General features: G+C 56.6%; 2 protein-coding genes across 19 annotated transcripts in view; one reads left to right on the top strand and one right to left on the bottom strand.

Moving 5' to 3' along the window:
- Positions 1 to 11,268, top strand: part of RAPGEF1 (Rap guanine nucleotide exchange factor 1) — a 134,268-nt gene extending 123,000 nt beyond the window's left edge. For all 17 annotated transcript variants that reach the window (XM_045082629.1, XM_045082628.1, XM_045082633.1 and 14 more), the window contains 10 exons: positions 1,152 to 1,236; positions 3,018 to 3,110; positions 3,977 to 4,162; positions 4,832 to 4,916; positions 5,068 to 5,162; positions 6,406 to 6,484; positions 6,578 to 6,679; positions 7,833 to 7,930; positions 8,694 to 8,822; positions 9,117 to 11,268. In XM_045082629.1, the coding sequence (XP_044938564.1) occupies positions 1,152 to 1,236; positions 3,018 to 3,110; positions 3,977 to 4,162; positions 4,832 to 4,916; positions 5,068 to 5,162; positions 6,406 to 6,484; positions 6,578 to 6,679; positions 7,833 to 7,930; positions 8,694 to 8,822; positions 9,117 to 9,267 (1,103 nt within the window). In that variant the 3' untranslated portion in view covers positions 9,268 to 11,268. The remainder of the gene's footprint in view (positions 1 to 1,151; positions 1,237 to 3,017; positions 3,111 to 3,976; positions 4,163 to 4,831; positions 4,917 to 5,067; positions 5,163 to 6,405; positions 6,485 to 6,577; positions 6,680 to 7,832; positions 7,931 to 8,693; positions 8,823 to 9,116) is intronic.
- PRRT1B (proline rich transmembrane protein 1B) overlaps positions 5,504 to 20,332 on the bottom strand; it is a 36,542-nt gene continuing 21,713 nt past the window's right edge. Inside the window, exons 4-6 of one of the 2 annotated variants that reach the window (XR_006607461.1) lie at positions 11,187 to 11,230; positions 6,611 to 10,585; positions 5,504 to 6,353 (exon numbers count right to left, since the gene is read on the bottom strand). The gene's annotated coding sequence lies outside the window, so the exon portion shown is untranslated. Of the gene's footprint in view, positions 6,354 to 6,610; positions 11,231 to 20,332 lie in introns of both variants that reach the window. The other variant, XR_006607460.1, reaches the window with a different exon arrangement.

Raw genomic sequence — 20,332 nt, 5'->3', positions numbered from 1 at the left:
GGTGCAGAGCTGACGGGAGGCCACACGGCACAGGCCATTCAGGAAGCAGCGAGCGTGCTCCGAAGCAGCCCTCGCTCTCCTCCGCAGCACCCCACCCCCATGCCTGCCTGAGCAACGGCCTCAGCTGGGCAAGAGGAACAGCTGTCATTTCCATCCAGAGGGCTCAAGGGGGAGCTGGCTCCATCCTCGGCTCAGGGCACCAAGCTCTGCGGTCCTGTAGGGGCAGCCGGCTGCAGCCCTGGCCAGAGGGAGCCCTGGGGGCAGGGCAGTCCAGAGCCTTCCAGGTGGCCAGCGGTGCCCAGGACAGGAGGTGCTGCTGCCAGCAGGGACCTCCACTTGACTTCAGTCATGGAGAGATATTGAGGCTACAGGGAAACAAAGTCCCGTGCACATGGATGGATGGTGGAGGCTGAGGCCCCGGGCCACACTGCACATTCCTTGGGCAGGTGGTTCCCTGTGGACCAGAGACCACCCCGGTGGTTCTCCACTGGATCGCCCACGGCTCAGGGCATGCAGACTTGGATCTGGTCTTCCAGAAGCAGGCCCTGGCCTGTGCTGGGCCCATCTCTGCCTCCTTACCCAGCCCATCTCTGAACAAAAGCCCCAGTGGGTGGTGAGCTGGTGAGTTGAGGGGTCCGGAGAGGAGGGGCCTGAGCAGGATGCTGTCAGGCCATGCTGTGTGTTCCCGGCCCAGGAGCCTCCTTCCCAACACCTGCTCTGCTGGCCAGGCCCACCCCAGCCAGACCTCGGATGCCGGAGCAGGTGTTGCTTTTGCTTTCGTTTGTCCTGGAGGTGACCAGGCAGGCCAGGGCACAGGAGCCAAGATTCAGCTGAGCCTGCGCTGCTCTGCTGGGGAAGCACTTATCTCCCACTTGGCAAGCTGGGGGATAAGTGAGAGAAGACGGGAGAAGGGGGTCTGTGCCAGAGAAGACCAGCCTTATCTTGGTCTCGCAGTACGTGGAAATTCCCAAGATTTTTGTCCCTGGGTCCTGCCATCTAAAGTATTCCCTGTGATTTAGCTTCGTAATGCTGCGGATGAGTTTGAATTATTTCCTCTGTGCCCACAATCTTAGGTACATGCAGCAGGCGTGCTGCCCGTCTTTGTCCCCTGCCAGCAGCAGGCGCCACTAATCAGTTGTTCTTTGCTCTAGATTTGGTCCTGTACTGTGAGGCCTTCTTGACCACCTACAGGACCTTCATCACCCCGGAGGAGCTCATCAAGAAGCTGCAGTACAGATATCCTTCCCCGCGGTGCCCCTGCCCTGGCCCCATGCCTCTGCCGGCGCAGAGCCTTCAGAGGCAGCCAGGAGAGAGAGGCCCTAGCTTCGGGGCCTCGGACCAGGCTTTCTCTTGCAGTCCCCTTCCTTGTCTGAGTGCTGAGTGAGAGACGTGTGGTGCCGGGTCATGGGTGTGCTGACGGCAGCTGCGGTCACCAGGGAGTCCTGAAGAGGAGGTCGGAGCAGCTGACTCACCCCAGAGGGAGTGCCAGCACAGGCCCCTGCAGCTTCTGAGCCCCAGGCCACTGAGGTGACGGGTCCCAAGTGTGCGGGGCTTAGGGAGTCAAGACTCACATGAGCAGCCTCGGGGGAAGGCACAGCCACCCTGCCTGGTGGCAGACCCCGCAGTGGACAGACCGCGTCCCGACAGAATCGGCCCCTACCCCTCAGCCGTCTCTGGCTCGCCCTTTCCAGGGGGACTCTGCAGTAGCGGTAGAGGAAGACCCCGGGCCCTAGGACCCAGTGTCCTGGACTTTCTCTCAAACCTGCTCCTCCTGCAGAGGCTAACCAGAGCCCGGAGGCTAACCAGAGCCCGGAGGCTAACCAGAGCCCGGGCTCCCGGCCCCGCGGCCCCGCCCCCTCCCCGTGTCACAGCCCACGACTGCCATCTGCCGGACAGCTGCTGCTGCTGCTCAGGCCAGGAAGTCCTGAGGGAGGCTGCCTGCCTCCCTTTCCTGTGTGCCCTGAGGCTCGGGTCATGTCTCCCCCACACCCTGTCGTTCCTTTCACTGTCCCTGTGCCCCAGCCCTAGAGGACCTGGTCCCTCGAGATGGAAGGAGACGGTCCTCGCGGCAGAAACATGTTCCTTCGAGCCTCACGCGTTCACTTGCTCCCAGGCCTGGCTCAGCAAGTGACAGTAACTCCCACTTGTTGAGAACTTCTAGTGTCGGGCAGAATGCTAAGCTCATGCGCGCGGAGGCTTATTGAGCTATGAAACTACTTGCTTTTTTATAAAACCACTAGCACATTACTTATGCTGTTATGGTACTACTTATCACGTGACTCGGGAAGCAGCCTTGGAGAGCCTAAGGCAGCTCAGTGGGCGAGGGGCCACCCCATGCCCCCATGCCCCTGAGCTCCAGTCCCGGCACCTGCCCTGCGTGGCTGCTGCAGGCATCCGTGGGGACGTCGCAGCACCAAGGTCCTGGGCACAGCTGCCTAGCGAGCCCTGTGCGGCAGGCTCTGGGGCCAGCGCTGTGAGGCTCCTTCTTGAGCACTCGTGGGTCCCTGGAGAGCGGCAAGGAGAGCCTGGCAGGGCCTGGAGAGTCGACGGTGAACATGAGGGGATGGCGAAAGTCTGCTCCTCCAGGCAGAAACCATGACCTTGGGGAGGAACTGGAGGTGGTTGGGTGCGTGGCTGCTGAGGGGAAGGGGTGTCTGAAGCTCCAGAGAGGACTGGGAGGGAGCTCGGGGCAAGAGTGCAGGAGGCGGCTGTGGGCCACACACCCCGCCCAGTCCCGTGGAGAGGGTGTTCGGGGCATGCGGATTGTGGCCACCTTTTACCACCCGAGGCCCAGCCAGACGGCCTGCAGCGTCTCAGTAAGTCCCACGGGAAGCTTGGGGGCCCGGGGAGACCTGACGGAAGGGCAGTGGAAGCTGTCCTACGGGCATAGCTCCTGGGGGCAGGGGCCTCGCTCCCAGGGCCCCTGCGCATAAGCGCCCTGTCAGTGGCAGCGGGGACAAGGTAGTCCCCCCCAGCCCTGCCTGTGTGAGAATGACTTTCCTTAACCCACACTCCACATACGAGAAGTTCTCTCCCTTTGCCGACACATTCAAGAAGCGTGTCAGCAAGAACACGTTCTTCGTGCTGGTGCGGGTGGTGGACGAGCTCTGGTGAGTGCTTGTGCCCAGGAGGTGGCAGGGAGCCCGGCAGGCCTGGGGCACCCTTGCTTAGACTGGGACATCCTGTCCCGTTCATCTGCTTCCCCCAAGCTGTGTGCCCACAGAGGCCCCCCCATGCGGCTCTGGGTCAGGCTTGTGCTTGCCCACCTGAGCAGGACTCTGGAGAAGAATGACCCAGCCACCCAGACCAGGCACGGGCCACACCGATCTCCTCGTGGGGCCATCCCTTGCACGTGCAGCTTAGGCCTGGTCCCCGGCAGCCACAGGGTCAGTGGGCAGGGGCAGCCTCCTGCTCTAACCCAGCACCGCCCACCCTGACTCAGCACTCACTTAACAAGCGCATGTCCAGCTGCTCTGGAGAGCCGGGGAGAAGGAAACCGTGGGCCCTGCCTTCAAGGCATTTCCGTCCTGCAGAGAGAATGGCCTCCACCCCGGACGGCACCAAAACTGACCACCGAGCACAGAACCGTGCAGAGGGAGTGCAGGAGCGTCCTGCGGGCGGGGACCTCAATGACTCACCACCCAGGGGACCAGGGGCTGCCTCAGGGTCTGGGCTGGAGTGGGACAGTCTCCCTGACCCAGGCTTGCACGTGGGTGCTGGAGCTTGTCCCATGCCAACAAGCATTTGCTGAGAGTGGCCGTTCTGTGTCACCCGTGGGACCGCTCCCAGTGCTTCTGAGGTGGCCGTCTCGACGCCTTTTCTTGCTCTCTCTCTTCCCTGAAGAGGTTTCCAAGCCCTGCTGGTCGCTGCCACATGATCCTTCAGTATTCTGAGGTGGATTGTGGGCGCTGTGGTAGCCGTCCTCTTCCTGGGCAGTGACACAGGGCCCCTCACTGTGTGGCCCTTGGTCCTCTAGCCTTGTGGAGTTGACAGAAGAGATCTTGAAGCTGCTGATGGAGCTGGTCTTCCGCTTGGTGTGCAGCGGGGAGCTCAGCCTGGCCCGCGTGCTCCGGAAGAACATTCTGGACAAGGTGGACCAGAAGAAGCTGCTCAGGTGTGCCAACTCCGACCAGCCCCTGGCAGCCCGGGGTGTAGCTGCCAGGTGAGCCGCCAGCTGTCCTCTTCCGGCAGGAGTGGTGCCTGGTAGCCACCTCCCAGCCCTAGAGCCCCACGTCCTGGTTCTGCCCAGACCCTGTGACAGGAGGTCTTCTGGACAGCCCCGTGGCTTCCCCAGGGCTGGGCTTCTTCTCCAGGGGTCATGATGGGTGATTTTTTAAATTCCCCTTTTTAACCAGGAAGCGGGGGTGGCACTTACTGGGACAGGAGACAGGTGCATGCATTTCTGCTGTGGTCGGCTCTTGTCTTCCTGGCACTGATGGGCAGCTGTGCGTTCCCAACCGCCCCTACCCCCGCCCGCCCTCTGGGCCCTGCTGAACCTTCCTATGAACCTCCACGACCTACTCCGTTGCTGGTGGCCTGGCCAGCAAGCATTTCAGCCTTCATCCCTGTGACACCGTCTGTCCCCGCTGGGCCCCGGCTGTGGAGTCCGGCCGAGTTCTCATGCAGCACAGTTGTCTGTGCTAAGCCATGGGACCCACCCAGCAGAGGTGCCATGGTCCCCAGCAAGAGTGCGATCTGGTGCTGCCCTGCTGGGGGCCAGGCTTGGGGCGGCTGCTGGCTCTGGCCGCCCAGCCGTGAGGCCGCAGGACGGCGCCCAGCCGGCTCCGGTCATCCCCGTCCCCACTGCTCATCTTGAGTCTCTGTCTTCTAGGCCAGGGACTTTGCATGACTTTCACAGCCATGAAATAGCTGAGCAGCTGACCCTGCTGGATGCTGAGCTCTTTTATAAAATAGAGGTATGCAGTGAAGTGGGGGGGGGGGTGCTGGGGGCTGCGGAGAAGGCTGTCCCCTGCCCCGGGATGAGCAGCTGCTGCTGGTCCCTCAGCAGGAGAAACTCGCCAGGAAGCCAGAGGGCTCTAGTTCCATCCAGTCTACTTCCTTTTCCAGATTCCAGAGGTTTTGCTTTGGGCAAAAGAGCAGAATGAGGAGAAGAGCCCAAACTTGACCCAGTTCACGGAGCACTTCAACAACATGTCCTACTGGTAAGAAGGGGTGGCTGTGCGAAGTCCCGGTTCTCTCTGGCAGCGCGTCTGGCCAGGTCCCCGTGCTCTCCCTCCCACAGGAGGAGGTGCCCTATTCTTCCCAGCTCCTTCCGAGGCCCTGGGCATTACTTGGGAACTGCAGGCAGCAGAGAGCCCACTGGCTGAGGGGGCGGCTGCAAGGAGTGCCAGGATCGATTGGTAATGTCTGCCGTAGGCGGCGGCAGGGACAGGGGTGTCTGCGGTGCCATTCCGCGCTCCCCACTGCCCAGCTCCCCACTGCCAGGCAGCCTCAGGGCCAAGCCTCACAGGCTGCTGCCTGAAGAGAACAGCAAAGGCGTACGTTCTAGTAATACTTTAATTAGGCCTGAATTCTTAAAGCAAAATGAAGCCAAAGATGTGTTTATACTACAACATGTAACAGAATGGTTAGCTTTTCAAGACATGACCTGAAGGTGCCTCCTGAGCGGGGGTAGCCACGCAGCCAGCACTGCGCCCACTGCCGGAACATCTATGAGTTGTTAAACGTGGCGAGGACTGCTTGTTGGAGGGGACCTGGGTCATGTCCCACTTTGCCAGCTTTGCTCCGCTCCCCAGCAACGTGAGCTGAGCCGTAGCAAGCCGCCCTGGGAGGTGGTGGTGTGTAGGCAGGCGGACGCTGCACAGAGCCCTGAGTACCGCCTCTGCCATAGCCCTCGGGGACTTCCGAGGAGGCGGCGCAGGGCCCCCCAGAGCCATAGTCCTCAGGGTGTGCACTGGATCCAAAGACACAGCAGAGGCGGCGCTTGCTCCAGATGCCCTGGCAGTGGCCCCCCGTGAATCCACAGGGTCTCCAGGCCACGGTGAAGTCCTCGTGCGAGGCTGGGCTTGTGGTGGCCGCCGAGGTTCTCAAGGTACCCTCCTAACGCCATGCTCCCTCGTCTCCTAAGGGAGTCCCAAGGCCATAGGAGGAGCATTTCCAGATCCAAGAGTGCTGGGGTCAGCGCTCATCAGGAAAGTCTACTTGGATGCTCCAAAGTGTCCTTCAGCACACGTGGCCCAAGGTCCCTGTCACACTGTGTGTGACCTCTTGGCCTGTCCCTGGGATGCTGTGAGCTCCTCGAGAGCACAGATCGGGGGCTGTGCTTGGTGTCTCGGAAGCCCCGGGCATGTGGTGCGGGTGTCTCTCCCTCTCCTCCAGGACCACCTAGGGGTCTAAAAGGAGACCAGTCAGCTCAGCCAGCTCTTCTGCCCTTTGGTCTTACAGGGTCCGGTCAATAATCATGTTACAAGAAAAAGCCCAGGACCGGGAGCGGCTGCTGTTGAAGTTCATCAAGATCATGAAGGTAGCGGCGGCCGCCATCCCCGGAGTTGGCTCCTTTGGACCCCGCCCAGGAGTTCTGGGCCTGCCTCATGGCCGCCTCTCCCTCTCTCTGCAGCACTTACGGAAGCTGAACAACTTTAACTCCTACCTGGCCATCCTCTCAGCACTGGACTCGGCTCCCATCCGCAGGCTGGAGTGGCAGAAGCAGACCTCGGAGGTGAGTGGCCGGGAGGGAGGCAGGCCGGCCCTGGGGACCCGCCCTGGGGGAAGGCACTCAGGTGTCCGCTTGGCCGCCAGCCACCCCCCGGCCCCTTGGCTTGCTGTGGCTTATGTCCGACCTTTGGGTCCAGAGGGGCTGCGTGGTTGGTGCTGGGGTTGTCCCCTCACAGGGTCCTGCTGCCTGGCTGCGGGCCCGTACCTGGGTCCCTGCTTCACTGCTTGCTTCCTTCTAGAGGGGCTGCTCTGGGCTGGCGGCAGCACTCGAACTTAGGGACATACTATGAACAGGCCAGACCTATTGATTTCTTTAGGGTAATGCCAAAAGGGCAAGGACGGGGTGGTGTGGCCCGTTCGGGCGTCAGGGAGGTCCCTGAGGAAGGGTCAGTCATACCAAGACCGAAACAGGGAGAGTTTTCCGAGCGGGAAGGGAAGCCCTGGGCAGAGGCACAGAAGCGTGTAGAGACTGGCAAGCGCAAGCAGCAGGACAGAGGCCGGCCCGTGTCACTGGGGAGGGGACCTGCTCTGGACCATGAGGGCCTTGGGGAGGCCCGGTGAGGACCTCGATCCTTGTGTGGGGAGGCTCCGTGAGAAGAAAGGCAGAGCCCACGGGGGCTGGATGTCAGCTGGGCCACCCAGGTGTTCCCTCAAGGGGTGACACTAAGGGACAGTTGTAAGTCTGGTTTGGAGAAGTGTGGGACCTTCACCGTGGCTGCCACAGAAACAGCTAGGAGGTCCCAAAGAGGTGACGCATGTCTGGCCTGTGTTGGTCAGGTAGCTAACAGGTGAAGAGGCGAGCGGGGTGGGTGGGCCAGAAGCGCCTGCTGTGTGCGGGGGGCGCCCAGGTCGCCTGCTAAGCCTCGGCAGCTCTGTCTTGAGTGCAGCAAGGAGCCAAGACCGGCTCGGAGCCGGGGATGGCACCGGTCCCGGCACCGGTCCCGTGTGCTCGAGAGTTCCCCGCGGGTTACAGTGCGGGGCGGCCCCCAGCAGGAGGCCCGGCGCCAGGCCCCGTACACGCCACGGGCAGTGGGGGCTTGGAGCCAGGGTTCTGCGGCGGGCACACACGGGCCCGGGAGCCCGTTCCCACAGTAGGCCCGGTCTCCCTGCAGCCGAGGCAGGCCCCAGGGTCTCACACACGGTCCCTCCCCCCCCAGGGCCTGGCTGAGTACTGCACACTGATCGACAGCTCGTCCTCCTTCCGTGCCTACCGGGCTGCCCTCTCCGAGGTGGAGCCCCCGTGCATCCCCTACCTGTGAGTAGAGCCCCCCGCAGCTTTGCCCTGCTGGCTGCTCCCCAGGGAGGGGGGAACATACCGGGAGAGAGAGAGACCCTCCCTTCAGGGTTTCCAGCTCAGACGTTGGACTTCTGTTTTAAACTGTAACACGGAGGTGTTTTGAACAGAAAGGAAGGGTCCAGTCTCCCGTCTCCCAGCCCACTGATGCTTCCTTCCGGGAACAGGACTTCTCTTCCCCCGCCCTGCCGCCAAGGGTCCTCTGCCTTGGCTTCACCTTACAGTAGCCGGAGGGCTTTATAGTCAGTCACCCAGGAGCCCCGAGAGCGTTTCCCCACGGTGAGCCAAGGCATGGAGGAAACGCGGAAACAGCCCTCGTCACATAAGCTGAAGGCAATAGTGGAAAAAGTCAAAGCTAGACCAGTTTGTCGCCAGAGCCCTTACTAAGCGGGTAGACGCGGGGAACCTCTATGAGGGAGCAGAAGACTCCGCAATGGCCTCGGGCGGGGGCTGCTACCGTGCTCTCCCGGGGGGGTGGCGGCTGGGCTCCCAGCTGTGTGTCACCTGGGCCCCATCACTCACCTTACGGCTTCACGTTCTCTCGTGGGCTTTGGGTTTGCTATTTTTTTTCCTGTTCATGTATTAATTTTACGAGGCTCCTCCCACACCCGAGCTGGCTTTCCCACGGACCCAGAGTTTCTGGGTCAGGAGTTCACGCAGGAAGAGACCAACACAGGCCAGACATGCTCTCCAGAGCAGTGACCGGGCCTCTCCGTCCTCCCAGGGGGCTTATCCTGCAGGACCTCACCTTTGTTCACTTGGGCAACCCAGACTATATTGACGGGAAGGTGAATTTTTCCAAACGGTGGCAGCAGTTCAACATTCTGGACAGCATGCGGTGCTTCCAGCAGGCGTGAGTACCGGGGCGCTCGCGCCGGGCCCCCCAAGGCGCGAGGAGGGCGGGGATGAAGGAACACCAGGGTCTGCACCGAGGTGGGGGCCCGCCGCACCCAGGGAGACTGCAGCACGGGGGCCCGAGGAATGGGGGGGTCCCCAGGGCAGCGTGCAGAAGGGCAAGCGAGCTCCTGCCACCAGCCCTCCCTCCGCCTGTGGGGTGCTCGGGTGCCGGGACCATGCGCACGGCCCCTCCGGGAGGCCATACTGGCCTGCTGGCCCCACGCCGGTCCTGACTGGAGGCCCCCCACAGGCACTATGATATCCGAAGAAATGAGGACATCATAAACTTCTTCAATGACTTCAGCGACCACTTGGCGGAGGAGGCCCTGTGGGAACTCTCTCTGAAAATCAAACCTAGGAACATCACGAGGAGAAAAACAGACCGGGAGGAGAAGACCTAGGAGCAGGTGCCGTGAGCGAGGAGAGCGCTCGAGAGAGGCTCTGAGGGCTGCCCAGACCGGGAGGGACCTTGGACCTGGCCCCGGGCAGGCTGCACGTGTCCCGGCCCCAGGGCTCAGCCAGCCCTCTGCTGTGCCGGGCAGGAGCCCCAGCAGCTTCCGGCTCCTCTTCTCCACGGGAGCGGACGCCAGGCCCACCGTGGAGCCAGCAGGCAGGTCTCGGTCCTGGTTTGTGAGCCCGTGCTTTGGTTTTGGTTCCGGTTTCTGCTTTCACTTCCGTCTTCCTCACCCCCTCCCACCCCCTGGCCTGGGAGCCGCACGGGAGAGCGGCAGGCCAAGGCACACTGGCACTCTCTTCACCCCTCCCTTCCGTTTGAGGCTCCCGAATCGGCTGCCGTGACAAATGAGTGGACGCTGAGAGGTGGGGGCTGTACCCCAGGGACTGTCAGTCGGGTCGGCAGGAAGCAGAGAAGACCCGAGAGGCTCCTTGTACTTTCCTTGCCCTGCTGCTTCATGCAAGATGGTGTGAGCTTTTGACGTGGCCCGGAAAGGTTCACCAGGTGGCCTTTCAGCAGCGCCGGGGCCGGGGCTCCCGTCACGGTACCGGCCCTCAGAACCGTCCTCCTCCCGGCACTTCGCCTCCCCGACCGCCCGGCACTTGGGGGAGCTGGGGCAGACGATGGAGCAAGGGAGGGTGGAGGTTTAGCGAGCGGGGCCGGACGTCCTCCCGGGTGAATGAAGTCGGAGAGCGGAGGGGCGGTTCTGTCCGGGGAAGGCCCAGGTCCCTCCTCTGTCGAGGTCCCTCCTCTGTCGCTTGCTGTGTGCCTTAAACTCCCGTCTCCTGTCCCCCGGCCCCCGGGGGCTCCCTTCCCACCTTGCTCCATCCTGGTGGGGCCCAGGGGTGCCTCTCTGACCTCCCCCCCCCGGTGCGCAGCGATTCTGCCCGGTTTAGGACGGGGCGCCCCTGAGCAGACGGGGCGGCCGTGGCTCTGGAGGTGCCTGTTGAGGCTGACTGGCCCGGCTCCTACCCCCTGCCCCGGGGACCGCTCGCTCTCCCCGTCTTCCTGGTTGGAAGCCGCACTCACTGGTGAGGTGGACTGTCGGAGGCAGGTCCGCCGGGCGGTCCCCGCACACGGAGGGGCCGCTGTCCCCCTGCCCCTCGGGTCCTGATTGGCTGACTGAGTGCTGGCTTCTCCAAGGCTTCACCTGCCTTCACTTGGTCAAGCAAATGCCAGGGTCGAACTTCTTAAACAACCGTGTCACTTTGAGTCTTTCCTGGGTTCTGAGCAGCTTTCTCCGCTCTCGTTTTGGGGTCCTGGACCTAGAGGGGAGAACGTGTGAAATGCCAGCGGCGCGCCCTCGGGCAGTGCTCTGGCTGCCTCGGGCCCAACGTGTCACTTTCCTATTTAAAGCGTGTGGTCGCTGTTCTTCAGTGCGGGGGCAGGAGTCCCCTCACTGAGGTCGCATCCTCCCCCTTCCCGTCTTGCCCCTGCCTGGCCCAGCGCTGCCAGAGGCTGCTGCGTGCGGGGGGGCGGCCGCCACGGCCCAAATACTCATGCCGGGTCGGTCTGCATCTCACACGCCCGTCCGCGGATGGGGATGGGGGCTTTACCTTCCGGCCCCTCCCCTCTGGGAGCCCTGCCAGGCAGAGGGAGGCAGTGTGGGGGACGGGGGTCCCTGCGTGAGGACCGCAGGGGCCGTGTGCGTTTAATTTCCTGGCAGGCTTCCCACCCCGTGCCAGCCACTCATCTGGGCTCTGATCGGTCTGGGGGACCAGTACCCAGTGTTCCCTGTGGGGCGGTGCTGGAGCCAGGGAAGGGCGGCCGCACGCCAGGTCAGAAGGAACCCAACCTTTCAGAAGCACCTCCCCCCACTCCATGCCTCCCCCTATTACATTGTAATATATATGTATCCCCACTAACCTGGCTGATGGTGGTATCTTCCTGCAGACATTTCAAACCTGTAACTTTTATACGAAAGGAGAATAAACACGGATGAAAGCTGCGTCCTTGTGACCATAGAGCTGCCCCCCCATGGGCGGGGCTTCTGCCCTTTGGGGAGGGTGGGACCGAGGCCACCAGCCCATCTGGAATTTTCTCTCCCCGTCTTGTGCCCCGTAAGTGGATTAGTGCACGTCCCCTACTGCTCCCCAGCCTGCTGGTCAAAACTGAAATTTCTAGGGTAGAATTCTGGGGGCACAGAGGTACCTGGAGCTACTTTCCAAAGCCCCTAAAGCAGGGGCTGTGAAGGCATGCCTTCTGTACCATTCTGTGTCCCGCCTGCCCCGAGGCAGCATGCACAGGTTTGGAAACAGCCCCCCACGTTCCGGTTTCTGTGCTCTGACGGGGCTACATCTCCTGCTGTGCCGAGCCCTTGGACTTCAACCCAGCCTGTGTGTCACCCCCAGCATCTGAGAGAGGCGGTCAGCTGCTGAGTCCTCTACTAGCCGCCAGTACCAAGAACCACCTGGGCTGGCCCCTCTCCTGCAGGTGACCAGGAGGTCACAGGCCGGGTGCAGACATCTGTGCTGAACCTGCCACCCAGAACCGCAGGGCACGCCGCTGCCCTCAAACTGGAGAAGCACCTGGGTCCCACCGCCACCCCCACACGGCACAAGCAACCTGCGTGCTTAACCCAGCAGCTCAGGAGCAGAGGACCTGGGAGTGACACCTCCCTCCCCCCCCCCCCACGCTCAGACCTCGGATCCGTGTCCGGCCCTGGGAGGGGTGCAGGGGCTCCGCACAGCTCCCTCCAGCAGCGGGAGAGGCAGACCCCGCACATTCCCGGAAACCACCCCTCCTTCGTCAGTTTGTCTTACCCACTAGGGGCGCGTGACTTAGGAACCCAGTCAGGCAGGGCATGGGTCATTCTGGTTCCGCATTTGCTGGGGACACCCTGGAGGAACTTCACCCTTGGCTAAGACGGGCTCCGGTCCTGGGTCTGTAGTGAGAGGCCGTGTGACGCTAGGTAAGTGGCCCCCGCTCTGCTGCCCAGGCTTCCCAGCTGGGGCTGGGGTGGTGACAGCTTTTACCCCCCAGGTCTCTGAAGGCGCAGTGAGTTAATACCTGGAACGGGGTCTGGTACGATCACTTCTCCGCGCACACACAGAGATGTGGGTCCCAAGCACTCCGCAGACCCCTTCCTTCATTCACGCTCTTAACTAAATTACCCCCCACCCCACCGAACCATGACAGCCATGGTAAATGCCACATGAGGAGGTACCTGAACTCCGCTCACAGACCTCCGGTCCACACAGGCTCACCAACAATTCATGCCGAACAAGTCGCTTTAGTCTTAAGCACACGCGCCTGGGAACAAAAAGGGGAACACCTCCCAACTCGTCGAGTAGAACATAGTCTTGACATCAAACCCAGACAACCATCCGAGAAAATTACAGGCAAATACTTGCACAAAACTTCTAAAATAATCTTAGCAACCCCAAGCCAGGAGCATATAGAAGTCCATACCCCCTGACCACGCTGGGCTTACCCTTAAATGTAAGGACGGAATGTCAGTGAGCTGGCGACCATTCCAGACCTTCGTGCTCCATAGCTTATCCGGGTGCCCCCACCTGGTGAACCTCTGCTTCCTGGGCACCGGGGAGATGTGCTTCCCAGATCCGCCACAGGGAGGTCCATGAGACCCAAGGGGCGAGACATGTCACTTGGGCCTGGGAACTCGGCATGGGTGCCCCCTTCATGCTCACTCTTTCCCCACCCGGACACACTTCGAGTCCAGATGCTGAGATGGCAGAGCTCTAAACGGAGGGAACCAGACAGGGACCACCCCCACCGTCCCCAACTCGACTTCACATAAGAAGTGACCCTGTGCGAGCGAACCCACCGAGATTGCTGGGTTTATAAACGTTCACAACATGGCCTAGCTCCTCCTGAGTGTACCATATGAACAAACTGAAGGAAGAATACATATAATCACCTCGGCCTTTGTTAGAAATTTTCATTTAAAACTCTTAGAAATCAAAAACTTAATTGATCAAAGTCCCCTTCCAGAAATTCCATGCAAACGTTATACTTAATGTTAAAATACTCAGAGCATTCCCGTTAAAATCAGAACAAACTAAGGACCTGCTGTCACTTTGTCCACCGCTCTCTTGGAGAAGCTAGCCAACGCAGCAGGGAAAAGGAAAATCGAGATTACTAAGGAAAGCTACCAGGCTGGGCTGGCTGGGACAGTAGAGCGTGTGACTCTCCATCTCACAGTCTTGACTTCAAGTCCCATGTTGGGCTTTTTTTTTTTTTTTAAGATTTTATTTATTTATTTCTTAGAGAGAGAGAGTGGGAGAACACAAGCAGGCAGAGAGGCAGGCAGAGGCAGAGAGAGAAGCAGGCTCCCCACTGAGCAAGGAGCCCGATGCGGGACTCGATCCCAGGACCCTGGGATCATGACCTGAGCCGAAGGTAGTGGCTTAACCAACTGAGCCACCCAGGCGTCCCCCATGTTGGGCTTTAAAAAAAAAAAAAAAAACTAGGGGTGCCTGGGTGGCTCAGTTAAGCATTCAACTCTTGATTTCAGCTCAGGTCATGATCTCAGGGTCTTGAGACTTGAGTCCTTCCCTGGGCTCCATTCCCACACTGGGCATGGAGCCTGCTTGGGATTCTCTCTGCCTGCCCCCCCCACCTCAACTTGTGCCCTGTCTCTCGAAAAAATAATAATAATAAAGGAATCCTCAAAGGTAGGTAGCTGTGCAGTCAGGGGAAAAAAAAAAATTGAATATGTTCCAATATACAACCAACAACTAAAAACCAATTCTTGAAGGCTCCCACTTATGCTGGCATCATAAGCCTTAAGTGAAACCATTATCCTCCGAAAAAGAGGATGGAGCAATTGTAAACACTCTTGTACCAACATAAGAACCAACACAAGAACACCTTTATACACAGCAAATAGTAATAGACCTAGAGGGGGAAAAGGACAGCAATAGAATAATAGAGGACTTAAGTACGCCACTCCCATCAGTGGGCAGATCATCCAAACAGAAAATCAACTAGGAACCGTCTGCCTTAAAGGACAGATTAGACTAGATGGACTTGATGGAACATTCCATCCCAAAGCAACAGAATACACATCCCCAAACACATGGAGACTCCTCCATGGAACATACATGTCAGGCCACAAAACAAGTCTTAAGGATTTTTAAGAAGTCTGACATCACATGAAGCATCTTTCCTAACCAGAATTATATGAAACCAAAAACCAGTTACAAAAAGAAAACTGGACAAGCGTTATGTGGAGAGTGAGCAACCAGTGGGCCAAAGGGGACATCAGAATACCCTGAACAGGGCGCTGGGCGGCTCAGTCGGTTGAGCGACTGCCTTTGGCTCAGGTTGTGATCCTGGACTGCCAGGATGGAGTCCCGTATCCGGCTCCCTGCTCAGCAGGGCGTCTGCTTCTCCCTCTGACCCTCTCCCCTCTCTTGCACTCTCTCTCATTCTCTCTCTCTCTCTCTCAAATAAAATCTTAAAGAAAAGAAAATTCTTTGAACAGGGCACTGGGTGGCTCAGTCAGTTAAGTGTCTGCCTTTGGCTCAAGTCATGATCCTGGAGGAGCCCCAGGATCAAGTCCCTTGCTGGGCTCCCTACTCAGTGAGGAGCCTGCTTCTTCCTCTGACCCTCCACCCCCATGCTGTGTCTCTTATTCTCTCTCAAATAAATAAAATCTTTAAAAAAAAAAAAAGGTGGGGGGCACCTGGGTGGCTCAGTGGGTTAAGCCTCTGCCTTCGGCTCAGGTCATGATCTCAAGGTCCTGGGATCGAGCCCCACATCAGGCTCTCTGCTCAGCAGGGGCCTGCTTCCTCCTCTCCCTCTCTCTCTGCCTGCCTCTCTGCCTACTTGTGATCTCTCTCCCTCTGTCAAATACATAAATAATCTTTAAAAAAAAAAAAAAAACCCTTGAACAAATGAAAATGGAAACACAACGTACCAAAGGTACAGGGTGCTGTAAAAGCAGTTCTGAGGTGATGGGAGAAAAGTAAGATCAACAACCTGATTTGTGAACAACCTCAGCCACTAGGAAGAACAAATGACGCCCAAAGCTAGGAGAAGAAAGGAAATAACAAAGATGGGAAATAGAGACTAAAAAGAAACAAAATTAACAAATCTGTAGCTAGACTCCCCAAGAGACTCCTCAGAAATGAAAATGATGTTACAGCTAAAAAGGGGAGAGAAGGAGCACCTGGCTGGCTCTGTCAGTAGAACATGGGACCTTGGATCTCAGGGTCACGAGTTCGAGCCCCACATTGGGCTTAGAGCTTGCTTAAAAAGATAAAAAATTGATGTTACAACAGATACCACAGAAATATAAAGAATCATAAAGAGACACTATGAACAATTATGTAACAATGACCGGGCAACCTGGAAGAGATCAACAAAGTCCTACAAACATACAAGACAGAATTGTGAAAATACAACAAAGCCAAACAGACCAGTGAGTGGAGCAGACGGAGTCCGTCCATTAAGAACCTCACAACAAACCAAAGTTCAGAAGCACGTGGCCTCACTGGTGAATTCTACCGAACAGCCGACCTCCTCCAACACTTCCACAAACAGAAGCAGAGGGAACACATCCACACTCTGTTGACGAGGCATCCCGCTGATAGCAAAACCAGACGAGGATGCCACAGAAGAGAAAAATCACAGGCCGGGGCGCCTGGGTGGCTCAGTTGGTTACATGTCCGCCTTCAGCTCAGGCTGTGATCCCAGAGTCCTGGGATTGAGCCCCACATCAGGCTCCCTGCTCAGCGGGGGGGCCTGCTTCCTCTGCCTGCCACTCCCTGGCTTGTGTGTGCTCGCTCTGTCAAATAAATAAAATCTTAAGAAAAAAGAAAATCACAGGCCAACAGCCTTGATTGACACAAATGCAAACATCCTCAGTAAATGAGAGCAAACCAAATTCAACAATACATTGAAAGTGTCGCGCACACGATGACCCAAGCGGAATGGATTCCAGGGACGGGTCAACGTACACGAGAGTCAATGTGATCCGCTCACTGCACTAACAAAAGGAAGGAATAAAGTCATAGAATCATCCCAATAGATGCAGAAAAAGTGACAGAAGTCAACATCCATTTATGATAAAAACACAACAAAGTGGGTGTAGGGAACATACCTCAGTATAAGAAAGGCCACCAAATCGGACAAGTCCGCACCTGGCAGCATTCTCACTGGTGAAAAGCTGAGTCTTCCCTCCAAGCTTGGGAACAAGCCAAGGGTACCCACTCTCGCCAGGTTTTTTCAACTTAGTGCTAAAGTCCTCGCCGCAGCAATTAGGCAACAAAAGAAACAGAAAGCATCCGCGTTGAAAAGGAAGAAGTACAACTCATTTGCAGATGGCATGATATTATATATAGAAAACCCTAAAAGATTTTTTCTGCCAAAAAAAAACTTGAAGCTGGGGCGCCTGGGTGGCTCAGTGGGTTAAAGCCTCTGCCTTCGACTCAGGCCATGATCTCAGGGTCCTGGGATCGAATTTAAAAAAAAAAAAAAAAAAAAAAAAACAAACTTGAAGCTAATGAATGAATTCAATGAAGTTGCAAGATACAAAACCAACACACAAAAAAACGATTGCATTTCTAGTCACTAATGACCTATCAAAAAGGGACATTAATAACACATTTACATTGCATCAAAAAGAAAGTACCTAGGATTGAAATACACTGTTCAAATGTCCATTCTAGGGGCACCTGGGTGGCTCAGTTGGTTAGGCTTCTGCTTTTGGCTCAGGTCATGATCTCAGAGTCCTGGGATCAAGCCCTGCATTGGGCTCCCTGCTCAGCAGGAAGCCAGTTTCTCCCTCTCCCACTCCCCTTGCTTGTGGTCCCTCTCTCGCTGTGTCTCTGTCAAATAAATAAAATCTTTTTTTTTTAATGTCCATTCTACCCAAAACAATGCACAGATTATTGCTATCAAAATCCTAATGGCATTTTCCACAGAAATACGGGGATCCTAATATTTGTACAGAACCAGAAAAGACCCTGAATAGCCAAAGCAACCTTAAGAAAGAACAAACCATCACACTCCCTGATTTCATACTATATCTCAAAGAGACTGTAAATAAACACACACCCATCGTGAAACAGAGAGCCCAGAAATAAACCCATGCATATATGGCTGATTAATTTACAGCAGAGGAGCCAAGAACAGACAGTGGAGAAAAGAGAGTCTTTCATTAATAGTTCTGGGAAGGCTGACCAGCCACATGCAAAGGAATGGAGCTGAATGTGGGCTCCTGGGTGGCTCAGTCAGTTAGGCATCCAACTCTTTCTCTCCAGTCAGATCTTCAATCTCAGGGTCATGAGTTCAAGCCCCACATTGGGCTCCACACTGCATGTGGAGGCTACTTAAGAAAAAAAATGGAACTGGACCCTTTCTTCCACTATACACAAAAATTAACTCAAAATAGAGTAAAGACCTGAATTGAAGACCTGAAACCATAAAGCTGCTAGGGGAAAACATAGGCAGAAAACTCCCTGACATCAGCCTTGGCAATGATTTTTTGGATTTAACACCAAAAGCAAAAGCAACAAGAGTAAAAATAAACAAGCGGGACTATATCAAACTAAAAAGCTTCTACAGGAAAAGAAACCATCAACAAAATGAAAAGGCACCGTACTGAATGTGAGAAAATATTTGCAAATCATACCTAATGTGGGGCTAATACCCAAACTACACAAGGACTTCTACAGCTTCATGGCAAAAACCGATGTAATGAGGGTGCCTGGGTGGCTCAGTCGGTTAGGCGTCTACCTTCGTCAGGTCATGATCCCAGCCAGGGTCCTGGGATTGAGCCCCGCACTGGGCTCCCTGCTCAGCAGGAAGCCGGCGTCTCCCTCTCCTACTCCCCCTGCTTGTGTTCCCTCTCTCATTGTCTCTGTCCAATAAATTATTTTTAAATCTTAAAAAAAAAAATCCGATGAGCTCTCCCCTCACGCTGGTTAGGACGGCTAGGATGAAAAGCAACAAGTGTTGGCAAGGGTCGAGAAAAAGGAGCCCTGGTGCAGAGCCGGGAGCGTCAACCGGCGTCAGCCCCATGGAAGCCAGTGTGGAGGTTCCCAGAAATACTGAAAGCAGAACTACCCCATGGCCAGCGAGTCAGCCCACCCTTAGTTATCCAGAGGTGAAGAAAGCACCAACTCAAGAAGATACACGCATCGCCGAGTTCGCTGCTTGCTCCGGGGGGCCAGAGGCAGAGGATGGAGGCAGGCAGAACGGGGGGGCGGGGTTAAAAGGGACAGACACCCAAACCTCTGGCTCTGAGCCACGGCGAGAGGACCGGCCATGTGAGGAATCCACACTGTACGGCGCTTGAAAGTCACTGACAGAGTAGATCTCCAAAGTCATCATCTAACTTCGTATGGTGACCCGTTAACCAGACTCACCGTGGTGATCATTTCACAGGAGACACAAGTGTCGGACGCTTCCCTGTACACCTGAAACATGTCATTTATCCAGTAAACCTCAGTGTGTACATTAAAAATGATAAGATTTTATTTAAAAATACACTGAGAGGGGGACATCTTCTGTGGGTGGGAAGATTAACTTTCTCAAAGATGTCATTCATTTCCCAGTTAATGTATACATCAGAAGCATCCAGAGAAATTCCAAAAAGATGTCATATGGTCCTTGACAAGTTTATTCTAAAAATGTGTAAGAATTTCTACTTCTGGTAGATGCAGACTTGGTGATTCAGACCAGCCCTCCTGCGAGGAAAGCTGTACGGAATATTTTCAGTCACTGCCCGAATTTGTCGGAAAGCCAGCCAACGAACGAATCATTGGTCCTGGCTTCAGCAGGAGACAGAAACCCAGAGATGTAAGCTTGACCCTCGGGGCCACATAGTAAAGGCACCTGCCAGTTCCACCGGAGGAAGCTGGTAGTTCTGCAGCGCTTCTGATAGCAGGGATTTAAAATAAGAGTCTGGAACGCCCGCTCTGCGCGAAGGGAGAGACCACGAGTACACCGCCCTGAGGGACTGAGCCCGTGTCAAATCCTCTCTGTCCCTGAAAGCGGACGCCTGGCATCCCCGGCACCTGCCAAAAGCAGGTGACGACGAAGCCTCACGGGGGGGGGGGGAGGCAGCAGCATCCCAGGCCTCCGGTCAATTCCAGTTTTTCACATACGATGGAAACCAGGGACTCAAGGAGACGCGCAGCATGAACAGAGGAAGCCCCAGGGCAGGACGCCTAAGTGGCCCCGGTGGTTGAGCGTCTGACTCCTGGGTCAGGACGTGTGCCACCCGGCTAGCAGGCTGCTTCCCAACTGCTCACGCACCAGCTCACCCACCAGCGTTGGTCCGTCTGTACCGCCGAGGATCCGTCCTGCTCACCCCGCCCCGGCCCCGCTCTGGTCTGGGCAACACCGTGAGTTTCTGTTTAACCACATCTTCTCCGGGGACTTCTGGATCCCGGCCCTGGGGACTGGGCCCTCCTACCATCGGCTTCCGCAGGAATTCACCCTCAGCCCCAGGGGTCCCTCTCCTCATTCTCCTTCAACCTTCCTAGTTCTCTCCTGTCCTAGTTCACAGTCCTTTCTGTTAACCTTTCTCTGTTCAAATTATTCCATCATTTCTGTCTCCTGATTGGTCCTTGGGTAGAAAAATCAAACCCTAGATTCAGGAAGCCTTATCCCAAGCAGGATAATTAAAAAGAAACCGTATCTAAGCACAGCACAGTTAAACTTCTGAAAACCAAAGGCAGAACATATTAAAGCAGACAGAGAAGCAAGAACAGGGTGCGTTAGCTTCAAAGGTACAATGATTGACTCAGCAAAAGCAAGGGACAGAAGTCGTCGGAATGAGATCTCCAAGTGCTGAAAGCAAGCAACCCGCCGACATCCTACACCCACTCCAGGTATCTTTCAAGAATGAAGGTAAAAAGCAAGACATCATCGGACAAAAACAGGATGCGTCCTCAGACCAACACAAGAAAAACCAAAATCATGTTTCCAGGCAGAAGGAAAATAATGCCAAACGGAAGGTTGGACGTACAGGAAGGAATAAACAAAAAGCAGCCAATGTGCGGACCGACCTAAACGAGCATTAAGTGTGTAAGACA

Source organism: Mustela putorius, unplaced genomic scaffold (assembly GCF_011764305.1).
Source record: "Mustela putorius furo isolate JIRA1106 unplaced genomic scaffold, ASM1176430v1.1 tig00000596_pilon_pilon_pilon, whole genome shotgun sequence".
In the NCBI taxonomy this organism is placed as follows: Eukaryota; Metazoa; Chordata; class Mammalia; order Carnivora; family Mustelidae; genus Mustela; species Mustela putorius.
Note: the sequence above shows the minus strand (reverse complement) of the source record. Positions and strands in the feature narration are given on the sequence as shown.